At 44.3% G+C, this 12,903-nt stretch overlaps 1 protein-coding gene across 3 annotated transcripts in view; it reads right to left on the bottom strand.

Annotated features, from left to right (window-relative positions):
* Positions 1-12,903, bottom strand: part of LOC144683337 (cytokine receptor common subunit gamma-like) — a 54,855-nt gene that overhangs the window by 35,010 nt on the left and 6,942 nt on the right. For all 3 annotated transcript variants that reach the window (XM_078546272.1, XM_078546273.1, XM_078546274.1), the window contains exons 2-3: positions 9,367-9,454; positions 5,268-5,449 (exon numbers count right to left, since the gene is read on the bottom strand). In XM_078546272.1, coding sequence (XP_078402398.1) covers positions 5,268-5,449; positions 9,367-9,454 — 270 coding nt within the window. The remainder of the gene's footprint in view (positions 1-5,267; positions 5,450-9,366; positions 9,455-12,903) is intronic.

The following is a 12,903-nucleotide window of genomic DNA, read 5'->3' as shown; positions in this document are numbered from 1 at the left end:
TAGCATCTGACAACATTCTTGTAAATCTCCTCTGTATTCTCTCCAAAGCAATTATGTCCTTCCTGTCATGTGGTGACCAGAACTGTACACAAAATTCCAACTGTGGCCTCACCAGCGTTTTATACAGTTCCATCATTACCTCCCTGCTTTTGTATTCAATACCTCGCCCAATAAAGGGAAGCATTCCGTATGCTTTTTTGACCACCTCGTCCACCTGTCCTACCACCTTCAAAGGCCTGTGGACATGCACTCTAAGGCCTCTCACTTCCGCAACTGCTCTCAATAACTTCCCGTTTATTGAGTAATACCTTGCTTTGTTTTCCCTCCCCAAATGCAAAAAAAAAGGGTTAGAACATGTACCTCTGTCACTTGGTTTTAGAGTGTGGTATGTCTGACCATAGGGTGCCTATTGGTACATGGGCTGTGTACTCATTATGGACATTAAAGTATAAAATAGCTTTTATAACTTGTATTATCCTGTGTATATTTGTAAAGGTATAGTTGTGGGTGAAGGAGTATTGTAGTTCATCTTTTCTTGTTTAATAAATGTTTTATTCTTTTGTTAAAAGTTATTCAGCTGACTCCTGTGCCTCTGTTCAGTAGCTACTCTCCATATATCTAAATAAACAAATTAAAAGTTAGGATCTATCAAGCTGGGGTCAGGCGTGTCCAGGGCTAACCTCAGCAGGGGTCATAACAATATTATCAATGCTGTTAATTAAAACTAGGCCATTAAAAATAGTCATTTTGTAGTATAGAACTTGAGTGTTGCTGAAAAAGGAGGCATGCCTAAGCTTTTCATCTTGCACTCATCAGGGCACAAGTAAGAATACCAATTCAAGGGGAAAGCAACAATTTATACTCAATGTGAAGAGAGTGCTGATTGGTTGGCAAGTGGTATTGCCATGGAGAATGCAAGACTGATGGTGACTGACAGTTAACTGCCAAGCATTGTTTGAAATTTAAACCAGGCAACTTGACCCTGATTGGTCAGGGTCTTGGGAGTGTCCTGATGATTGCAAGATGAAAAGCTTAGTCATGCCTCTTTTTTCAGCAATACAAAACTTGGATTACATCCCTTCTTCATGCAATTTCCTTCTATTAAGGTTCAATTTTGTTTCTTGGCCTCTTCTTAGTGCAAAGATCTAAAACTTGGAATCAACTGCTCACAACATTTCTCAGAGGCTATTCTTTGTTCTGATGCCGCCCCCCCTCCCCACCCCCTAAAGTTTGATGTCAAGTCATGGCTGAAAGTACTCATATCAAGCTTTCCCAAAGGCTAATTAAAACTACGAATATCCATTTAGCTTTCTTACTGATGCCTGCTGCATAAAAAATTGTCACTCTGTGCCTAGAATCTTCGCCCTCAAATTTATCATTTCAAAATAATATCAAAAAGACAATTGAGTAATTGTTTTGCCTGGTGCATTTCAGTTTTGCAAGTCTTCTAGAAAATATCCTGTATTATTTTCTATGAGCTCTTTTTCCATATTATGTACATATAATTTGTTTTATGCAAGGCATGTTTAATGCATTAAATCTTTGAATAAAATGCAGTTCCCATTGGCATATTTGTAATCTCTTTAAATATAGAACCATAGAAAAGTTATGGTGTAGAAGGAGGCCATTCAGCCCATCATGTCTGCGCTGGCCAAAAAATAAAAAAGAAACTAGCCGCTCATTTTAATCCCACTTTCCAGCACCTGCTCCACAGCCTTGCAGGTTACAGCACTTCAGATGCAGATCCAGGTACCTTTTAATTGAGTTGAGCGTTTCAGCCTCAACCACCAACTTAAGCATTGAATTCTAGATGCCCACCACCCTCTGGATGAAAAAGCTTTTCCTCATGGCCCCTCTAATCCTTCTACCAATCACTTTAAATCTATGCCCCCTGGTAATTGATCCTTTAGCTAGGGGGAACAAGTCTTTCCTGTCTACCCTATCTAGGCCCTTCATAATTTTGTGCACCTCAATTAGGTCACCTCTTAGCTTCCTCTGTTCTAAGGAAAGCAACCCCAGCCTATCCAATCTCTCCTGATAGCTGCAATTTTCAAACCCTGACAACATTCTTGTAAATCTCCTCTGTATTCTCTCCAGAGCAATTATGTCCTTCCTGTAATATGGTGATCAGAACTGTACACAAAATTCCAACTGTGGCCTCACCAGCGTTTTATACAGTTCCATCATTACCTCCCTGCTTTTGTATTCAATACCTCGCCCAATAAAGGGAAGCATTCCATATGTTTTTTTAACCACCTCGACCACCTGTCCTGCCACCTTCAAAGGCCTGCGGATATGTACTCTAAGGCCTCTCACTTCTGCAACCGCTCTCAATAACTTCCCGTTTATTGAGTAATACCTTGCTTTGTTTTCCCTCCCCAAATGCAAAAAGAAGTGTCAGAACATGTACACTGATGACACTCAGGTATACTTCTCCACCCTCTCACTCAACACCCACCCCTCCACCCCCCCATTTGTTTCTAAATTATTACTCTCCTTGATCATCATGTACTGGTTGCACCTAAATTTCCACCAACTAAATATTGGGAAGGCCGAAGCTATTGTCTTGGGTACCCCCTACAAAGTTCACCCCCTAGCCATTGACTTGATCCCTCTGTCTGGCAATTCTCTGAGGCTGAACCAATCTGTTTTCAAGCTTGGTTCCCTCTAAGCTTGACTATTTCAACTCCTGGCTGGTCTCCCACATTCCATCCTACATAAATCTATGGTCATCCAGAACTCTGCTGCCTATTTCCTTACCCACCAAATTTGTTCACCCATCACCCCTGTGCTCGCTGATCTGCACTGGTTCCAGATTAAGCAATGCCTCGCTTTTACAATGATCAACCTTGTTTCCAAATCCCTCCATGGTCTCATCAATTCCCATCTCTGTATCTCCTGCAGCCCTACAACCCCCCAAGATATCTGTGGTCCACTAATTCTGACCTCTTGTGCACCACTGATTTTTATTGCTCTACCATTGGTGGCTGTGCCTTCCGCTGCCAAAGTCCTAAGCTCTGGAATTCTCTCACTAAAGCTTTTTGACTTTCTACCTCTCCTTCCTCCTTTACAACACTCCTTATAACCTAACTCTTTGATTAAGCTTTTGACAATGCCCTAATATTTCCTTTTGTGTCTTGCTGTCCAGTTTTGCTCCATAACACTCCTGTAAAGGGCATTGGGATGTTTTATCAAGTTAAAGGCGTGATATAAATACATGTTGCTATTGTTATATTACAGGATAATCATTGTTAAAAAAACACACATTGCTTTCAAATCCTAAAATTCCTCCATGACTGCATCATCGTCAATGTCAATATCAATGCATTTCTAAATCACAGCACACTTTTTCATGTCATAGAATGGACCTTATGTAATGCAAGAATTTGGTTAAACATACAACACAGTGACAAGTAAACTGATATCCTTCATTCAGGCTATTTAACTTTATATGTGTGGGCATCAATAGATCCAGCTCAATCTATTGAAATCAGGATTTTAGGATTGCCACTTACCTTCCATTAACCTGCGTACAACTACACGTTATTTGTTCATTTTCAAACCTTATACAGAAGAAACTAAGTAGCACCTTGGTAGTAGCTGTTCTTTGGCCTTGGGAAAAGCTTCAACAAATCCCCAGACCGCTCTGATTCAGCAATAGAGTAGGGAAAGGAATGGTAGGAGTATCCAAAATTACAGGGAAATTGAGTTGGAATTGAAATACAAGGATAAACGTGCAGTGAGAAACACAAGATAGGGGATAATGTCACTGAGGGAAATGGACAAAGGGGCGATAAATATATCAAGGGATTGGAGACAGAGGAAGGGGTGCGATATATAAACACTCTGATACACTCACAAGCTGCTGAGGTGCTTTGTTTTCCACTACATAACTGCTGAATAGTAATTACCCCGACTCCCGACTTGTTAACGAGAGGAATTTTCCATCCTATGCCCAATACATAAACATCTTCATTTTACAATTCTACGATTTTCCCAATTGAGGTTAATTTCTCTTTTGTCATCGTTATGTTTTATGTATGTTTGAACAAAATATTTCCATGACAGAAATAACCTTCATTTAACGTTGGAGGTTCTTTTACCACATGCTCAATTTTCCAACAATGTAGCATTTTAAAATGACACAGCAACTTTAGTGCGATTGAGATTTTGAGTTATTTTAAGTGCAACATTAATTCAAACAAGTGAGGGGAAAAGTATTCACTGCTCTACTGCATCTTTAATCTTTCAGGTAAAGCTCTCACTGCTCCACAGTACCTGCTAATCGTCAAGGTACAGCATTAATTTACTTTATCACATCTGCTAACCTTTAAGGTAAATTTATGTCTTATGCTATCTGGTAGTCTTTCAGGTAAAGCTCTCAATACCACATACATTCATCTTTCTTTTTCTCTTTATGCTCTGATGCTTGACTTTACTCACCCAATGGAAATGATGCAGGTAGCACACAAACTTTGTGCTGCCTGCTCATCTCCATGAATGTGGCATTGAGCCCACTGCTCAACACACTGCCAAGTGGACACACACTCAGCAAGGGGCCCAGGTTCAGGGCAGCTGGCACTTCTTAAAGGCAACCTGCTTTTAAAGGGAAACTGCATTCTAGCTGCAGCAGGTCCTGGAAAAGGCTGTGACTGGATAGATAAGAGTGAAACCAGGTGAGTGCTGTTGCACTTAGCTGGATGATGTTGCCGAAGTGATGTTGGAGGAGGAGGAGGTGGTTAATAGTGTCAAAGGCTTCACAGGTTGAGAATTATGAGATGGAATTACCTTTGTCATATTTTGAACTCTAGGCATGGGACTTAGCTCTTAGACAGATTGTAGACATACTCTGGTATCTTCTTAACACTTGTTTACTAATACTACATTTAAACAGGTTACAGAATAGGCACATTGATCCTAGGCATGATTCCAACTTCCCTCTCTCTCTCTCGAGAGAGAGAGAGAGTCTAACACATGACTGGTGTCCGTGGTACATCATCATCTACATCAGAAAAAGCATATCCTACCTATTAATCCTTTATATTACATTTATAACTTTGATAAGAGCTCTAGTTAACCATATTTAGGATCTTTCTTGAAGAGACATTAGCAATGGGGACATCGCTATCCTAACCCCTTGCAAACAATACATTCATCAAAAACCAGGCCTCACTCCCTCCCCCATCACTCCCCCATGAGAATATTATTCCAAGGGTCATACTGACATCACTGGCTCTATCTTATGAATTATTAACTAGTTTTTCTACCTTGATTCTGCAGCTGGAATGACTGGGTCTGTGGTAATGCATTTCCTGAGTCACTGGATCCATTTTTGTAAACAAAAAATTCTTGAAACTGGATAATCTCATTTTGTGAGAAATTGCAACCAATGTTATAGCTATTCTGCTGAATGTAGTTCCCACATTCCTTTACTGGAGCTGAGGAATACCTGTAAGGAATGAGAAATGGTTGTTATTTCATTTATAGTTGTGGCTGGAAATTCAAAATCAGTTGGAAACCTGAATATTTTTGAAAACCATTACATGCTCAAGAATTATTTAAAGAGAAAAAGACTTCGATTTAGATAACACCTTTCACGACCTCAGGAAATTACTTTACAGCCGAAGAGGTACCTTTAAAGTGTAGTTACTGTTGTAATGTAGGAAATGCAGCAGCCAATAACACACACAGCAAACTCTCATCAATCAAATAATCTGTTTTCTCATTACTTTTAAGGGTTAAGGGATAAATATTGGCCAGGTCATCAGGGAGAACTAACCTGCTACTTCTTCAATATGGTATCGTGGAATATTTTATGTCCACCAGTCATCCCATCTAAAAGATGGGGCTTTTGTGATTCTTAGCCTTATGTTAAGTTTCAAAGTAGTGATATGCCTTTGCATATGGAGTTTCAGATGAGCCGACTTTTATTTGCAAATTAGATGTTTGAAATGACTGTATCAAGAATTCATCTTTTGTCATTTTTAACCTTAATAATAGTTTCACACCCTTTCTACTTTCTATTAACTTGCTTGGCTGAGAAGTTCGGCTGATGACTACCACGTTATTGACCTCAACTACTCCATGTGATAGCAAGTTTGGTATTCTGGTCATTCTCTGCGTAATTACATTCCTCTTGAATTCCTTATTGGATTTATTAGTGACTAGCTCATATTTATGATTTAGCTGCCCCACGAATGGAAACATCTTTCCTATGTCTACTCTATCAAAACCTTCATAATTTTAAAGCTCATTATCAGTTCACCTTCCAGTCTCTCACTGTTCAATTGGAAACAGGTCGGCATTAAAAGTGCAATGTCATCAAAATACAAATGAGAAGCTAGAGCCAGAAGAGTCTTTAACATGTTTGTGTGACATTTCTCTGTCATGGACAGAGATTTTGCATTTTATTGTCTGTGATCACAGTGTTCAAATGTGTGAAGTTAATGTGGTTTCTTACCCTCCAGGGTTCATATGGACTATTCCCGTTCCTATTTCCTATGATTTTTATTATGATCTTATGCTGGTGTTTGCCCTTAGTTATTAAAAAAAATTATAATTTGATAAGCCCCCTTTCTTAGGCAGTCCCCCTGGATCAAGGATAACTTACTTCCCTCTGGTGTGATGAGCTCTGGAATGGCTGATAATTCCAATGTGCAATCTGCAGACTGTGCCACATGTGGTACATGTCATCGTGCTTGAAGATTTGGGCAGAAGGGCTGTTTGGAGGTTTATGCACTCCCATCAATGCCTCAACTTTGCCTCCACACAATCCCGACGAAGTCTCTCAATGTGCCACGTGCCTTCCCGGATGAGCCTTCTCCATTTTGGTTGGTTGCAAGCCAGGGTCTCCCATAAGTCGGCGGGTATATTTGACCTCTTCAGGAATGCTTTGAGGACATTCCCAATGCATTTCTGCAATCCCCCTGGGAGTCTCCTGCTGTGATCGAGCTCTGAGTAGAGCAGCTGCTTTGGGTGTCTGGTGTCAGTCATCCAAACTACATCTCCTGCCCAGTAGAGCTGGTTTTGAGTGAATAGTGCCTCGATGCTGGGCAAGTTGGCTTGGGAGAGGACGCTGCTGTTGGACCACCTTTATTGCCACCGGATTTGGAGAATCTGGCAAAGACACCACTGTTGGTATCTCGCCAGTACTTTGAGGTACCTGCTGTAGGTTGTCCAAGTCTCTGAAGCATGTCGGAGTGCGGAGATCACCGCTACCCAGTAAACCATGACCGTGATCACAGATTTGAGATCCTGGTCCTCAAATACTCATTTCCTTTGTCAACTGAAGGTTGAGCTGGCACATTGGAGGCGATGAAGAATTTCATCATCTATGTTTGCGTTCATTAAGAGGAAGCTCCCAGGGTATGGAAAATGGTCACCATTAACCTTAATTGATAGGGCAGGATCTTCTGTTTGGCGAGTAGGGGCGGAGCCTGCTCGCCAACACGTAAAATGACGTGTGGTGACGTCGGGCATGCATCCCAATGTCATCCCGCGTCATTTAGATTTTCAGGTTGGCCTATTAAGGCCATTAAAAAACTAATTGAAATCATTAATGGACTTGTCCATCCAACCTTAAGGTTGGCGGGCAGGCCGGGAGACCTGGCGGGCTTGTGAAAAAGCATGAAACCTCATCCACGGGTGGGAAGAGGTTTCATGAGTGATTTGAAAATCTCAGAATATTTCAAAATAAAAGTTATGGACATGTCCCCACTCGTGTGACAGTGTCACATGAGGGGACATGGCAGTGAAATTTTTTTCTCATCTTTATTTGAAGTTTCAAATCTCAGCTGATCTCCCTGAGACAGCACTTTGCCTCAGGGAGATCTGTACGCTCTTTCATGCGCATGCGCGAAAGAGTGCACTCCCGGCTCAGGGAATCAAACCCCCCCCCCAACCCCAGCCCGCACAGAGAGTGCATAGCACTTCCTGGTGGATGTCACACTGGGTGGGCCCTAATTGGCCAGCACACGTAAAACGGCGGCACGCCCCCAACTTGGGGGCATCAATTAGGAATCCACCCGCCTGTGCCCGCTCCCGCATATCCCCTCTGACGGGTGAAATGTTGCCCATGGGGTTTGGGAGGGGTGTAGGTGTTTTGCTGTGGGAGCTGTTTGGAAGAGGGCCTTAGTTTTCTGAATGTTTAGTAAAGGCCCGTTTTCTCACATGCTTCGGAGGAGCCCTGACAATGACCAGGAGCTCAGTTTCTGCGTGAGTACAAACACAAGCATTATCTGCATACTGAAGCTCTATGGGCAGAATTCTCCCTCCCCCGTTGGGGGGGAAGTTCAGGAGTGGGCGCATGGAGGCGTGCCTCCGATCGGCACCCCCGATCGGGGGCGTGCCACCATTCTACGTGTGTGGGCTAATTAAGGCCCGCCCAGTGTGGCATCCGCAAGGAAGCGAGTGCACTCATCTCCCTGAGGCTAAGTGCTGCCTCAGGGAGATTGGAGCCAAATTCAAAAATGTTAAAAATAAAATTTCCCTGACATGTCCCCTCATGTAACACTGTCACATGAGTTGGGACATGTCCATTACTTTTAAATACACTTTTATTAAATTTTTAAAAACCTACATGAAACCTCATCCCGCCCGTGGATGAGGTTTCATGCTTTTTCCAATGCCCGCCAGGGCTCCCGGCCTATCTGCCAACCTTAAGGTTGGACGGACAGGTCCACTAATCACGTTAATTACTTTGTCAATGTCCTTAATAGGCCATTGGCAGATCGGCGGGCGCACACCTGATTTAGCTGAGCCCCTGCTGACCTGAAAATTTAAATGGGGCGGGGTGACGTCGGGAGTTCCGCCCGATGCCATCCCACATCGGCCAGCGGGCCTCGTTCCCCCCCGCTTACCGACCGGGAATTCCTGGCCTATGACTGAGGTTGGAGTGGTTTTGATTTTTAATTGAAGGCAGAGTAGGTTGAACAGTTTTCCATCTGATCTCAAGGTTATCTCCATGCCTTTGGGTAATTTGTGGGAGGTGAGATGTAGAATTACAACGAGGAAAATGGAGAAGAGAGCTGGTGCGATGACACAGCCTTGTTTGAACTTGCCAAGTAATTACCAGGAACCAACCCCACCCCCCCTCTGCACACCCCACCCTATTTCTCTTCAGCTGAGATCAGTTTACTGAACTGAACTGGGAGCAAAGTTTGTAGATTGAGACCTTTCTGCCCACACAGCTCGGTATCCCATTGGAAAGTGTATTTACCAGTCAAGCTCCTAGAGAAGGTTTCCTCTTTTACTGATTGGCAAGGTAAACTGATATTCAAGGGAGCCGCTGCTGTGGTGCACTTCTGAATCTAGTTCTATCAGAACAAATTCACGAAACTATTCACTTCACCTGATCAGCAGACTCACCAGTGATACAGGGTGTAGTTTGGTTTCCCTTCACTGTGGCTCCATGTACACTCCATAAATTCCTCATTGTAGACAATGCAATTTACATCTAGATAGAAAGCAGATCAACTCTGTTAGAAAAGCAGAATACTGTGGATGCTGGAAATGTGAACTAAAAACAGATAATGCTGGAGTTACTTAGCAGGTCTGGCAGCACCTGTGAAGACAAAAATAGAGTTAATGAGCGGATTCATACCAGATTTGCACTAAGTGCGGTAGCGGGCAAGTAAAATGATGTTTTACCCTCTGGCCACAATGGTGGCTTTTCATGCTGGATCGTCCAAGCCCAGCGCATTACTTATGCATTCCCAGGATACACGCCATTTCGATGGTGGGCAGGCTCCAATTGGCTTGCCAAGCCATCACTTCGCCACTTCATCATGCCAGGCACCACATTTAAAGTACAGCCGCACTCAGTGCTTCCAGCCCAGGACTGCAGCTAAGAAGACATGGCCCCGAAAGGCAAGAAGACTGCAGCCCTTGAGTGCCTTTTGGATGATGTGGAGACCCGCTGTGATATCCTCTACCCCCGCTCTGGCTGCAGGAGGGGCAGCTACATTACCACTCTGGCTTGGCAGGCGATGGCAATGGTGATCAGTGCCAATGTTGCACAGAAGAGGTTGGCCATCCAATGCAGATAGAGGATGAATGATCTCATCTGTGCAGCCAGGATATGGCAACCATCTCATCACTCTAAACCCTCACACTCAAGCCCATCACACATTCACTGGCATCTCACACGCTGCCATCTCAAGGGACATCACCACCCATTCTCACACGCATACCCTCACATCTCCATCTGGCCTCATCTCCTGTGGAGACTGCCTCCTCAGCCCTCACCATCTTGAGGCCACAGATCAACATGTGCCCCCACACACACCCTGGGCTACCCTTATTCGCCAGTACAGCCCTCATCCTGCAGCCTCTTCCCTTGCCTGAGGCCACTTCTCCCCATTCCCCAAACAAGACCTAGCCCAGCAGCTGTTGAAAAGCCATCCACATATGGCTGATCAGGTGGGTAGAGATCTGCCCGTGAGCCCCCTGAAGGTGATGTGGTGCTGTCTGTGAAGCCTGGCGCTGATGACAGTGAGTGCTGACTGAAGCAAGGTAGGCAAACAAACCTTGAAGTCCCGAGTGAAGTGCAGCCCGCCAAGTGCATGCCTTATATATGCTGTTGTGAAACACTTCGGCATGTTTTCCCGCTGATGTGGGTGGACGATCCAGCGGGGGGGGCGTGGGGGGGAATGAGACCGACAGGCTGGCCTTATACTGATATGCTGATGTATTACAATGAGGTTCCCAATGACCAATAGCAAGGAATGCGGCCCGCCATCGGCGGGCAGAGTGGATGATTGCAAATTGGTTTCACAACATTGTGAAACCGATTTTTGGCCCTCTCGCCATGTTGTCTGCTCACACTGCCAAACACGCCCGACGCCGGAGGGCATGGAAAATCCCAGCCAATGTTTCAGTTCTGTAACCTTTCATCAGAATTCACTGTGACCCACCTAGAAGCATAGGCAATGTAGAAGGAGCCCAACATAACAACGTAATATGCTAAACACACAAAGGAAAATTAAAATGTTATATCTTTTCATCCTTCAGTAGTAAAACCAAAGACTTTTTGTCCTGATCTCCCATTAAGTATTTTTCTTTAAATAGGGAGTGCTGAAAACATTGTCAGTAAACCTAGCTTAGAGAATTACAGCCTGAGAGGAGACAGCATCAATAATAACTTTCGAAAGGGAAGTGGATATATATATATTTATAAAACAAAAACAAAAATAGCTGGAAAAACTCAGCAGGTCTGACAGCATCTGCGGAGAGGAACACAGTTAACGTTTCGAGTCCATATGACTATTCAACAGAACTAAGGAAAAATAGATAAGAGGTGAAATATAAGCTGGTTTAAGGAGGGCTGGGACAAGTAGAGCTGGATAGAGGGCCAGTGATAGGTGGAGATAACCAAAAGATGTCATAGACAAAAGGACAAAGAGGTGTCGAAGGTGGTGATATTATCTAAGGAATGTGATAATAGGTGACATTAAGGGTAGAAAGCAGGACAAGCAAGGTACAGATAGCCCTAGTGGGGGTGGGGTGGGGGGAAGGGATCGAAATAGGCTAAAAGGTAGAGATTAAAAACAATGGATGGAAATACATTTAAAAATAATGGAAATAGGTGGGAAAAGAAAAATCTATATAAATTATTGGAAAAAAGGGGGATCGTAAAGGGAGTGGGGATGGAGGAGAGAGTTCATGATCTAAAATTGTTGAACTCAAAATTCAGTCCGGAAGGCTGTAAAGTGCCTAGTCACAAGATGAGGTGCTGTTCCTCCAGTTTGCATTGAGCTTCACTGGAACAATGCAGCAGGCCAAGGATGGACATGTGGGCATGAGAACAGGGTGGAGTGTTGAAATGGCAAGCGACAGGGAGGTCTGGGTCATGCTTGCGGACAGACCGAAGGTGTTCTGCAAAGCGGTCACCCAGTCTGCGTTTGGTCTCTCCAATGTAGAGGAAACCGCATTGGGAACAGCGAATGCAGTAGACTAAATTGAGGGAAGTGCAAGTGAAATGCTGCTTCACTTGAAAGGAGTGTTTGGGTTCTTGAACAGTGAGGAGAGGGGAAGTAAAGGGGCAGGTGCTGCACCTTCTGCGGTTGCATGGGAAGGTGCCGTGGGATGGAGTTGAGGTGTAGTGGGTGATGGAGGAATAGACCAGGGTGTCCCGGAGGGAACGATCCCTGCGGAATGCCGTCGGTGGGGTGAAGGGAAGATGTGTTTGGTGGTGGCATCATGCTGGAGTTGGCGGAAATGGCGGAGGATGATCCTTTGAATGCGGAGGCTGGTGGGGTGATAAGTGAGGACAAGGGGGACCCTACCATGTTTCTGGGAGGGAGGAGAAGGCGTGAGGGCGGATGCGCGGGATATGGGCCGGACACGGTTGAGGGCCCTGTCAACGACCGTGAGTGGAAAACCTCGGTTAAGGAAGAAGGAAGACATGTCAGAGGAACTATTTTTGAAAGTGGCGTCATCAGAACAGATCCGACGGAGGCGAAGGAACTGAGAGAATGGGATGGAGTCCTTACAGGAAGCGGGGTGTGAGGAGCTGTAGTCGAGGTAGCTGTGGGAGTCGGTAGGCTTGTAATGAATATTGGTGGACAGTCTATCACCAGAAATTGAGACAGAGAGGTCAAGGAAGGGAAGGGAAGTGTCAGAGATGGACCATTTGAAAATGATGGAGGGGTGGAGATTGGAAGCAAAATTAATAAATTTTTCTAGGTCCAGGTGAAGCGGCACCGAAGTAATCATCGATGTACCGGAGAAAGAGTTGTGGGAGGGGGCCGGAGTAGGACTGGAACAAGGAATGTTCCACATACCCCATAAAGAGACAGGCATAACTGGGGTCCATGCGGGTACCCATAGCCACACCTTTTATTTGGAGGAAGTGAGAGGAGTTGAAGGAGAAATTGTTCAGTGTGAGAACAAGTTCAGCCAGAT

The sequence above is a fragment of the Cetorhinus maximus genome, chromosome 8, assembly GCF_964194155.1.
Source record: "Cetorhinus maximus chromosome 8, sCetMax3.hap1.1, whole genome shotgun sequence".
Lineage (NCBI taxonomy): Eukaryota > Metazoa > Chordata > Chondrichthyes > Lamniformes > Cetorhinidae > Cetorhinus > Cetorhinus maximus.
Note: the sequence above shows the minus strand (reverse complement) of the source record. Positions and strands in the feature narration are given on the sequence as shown.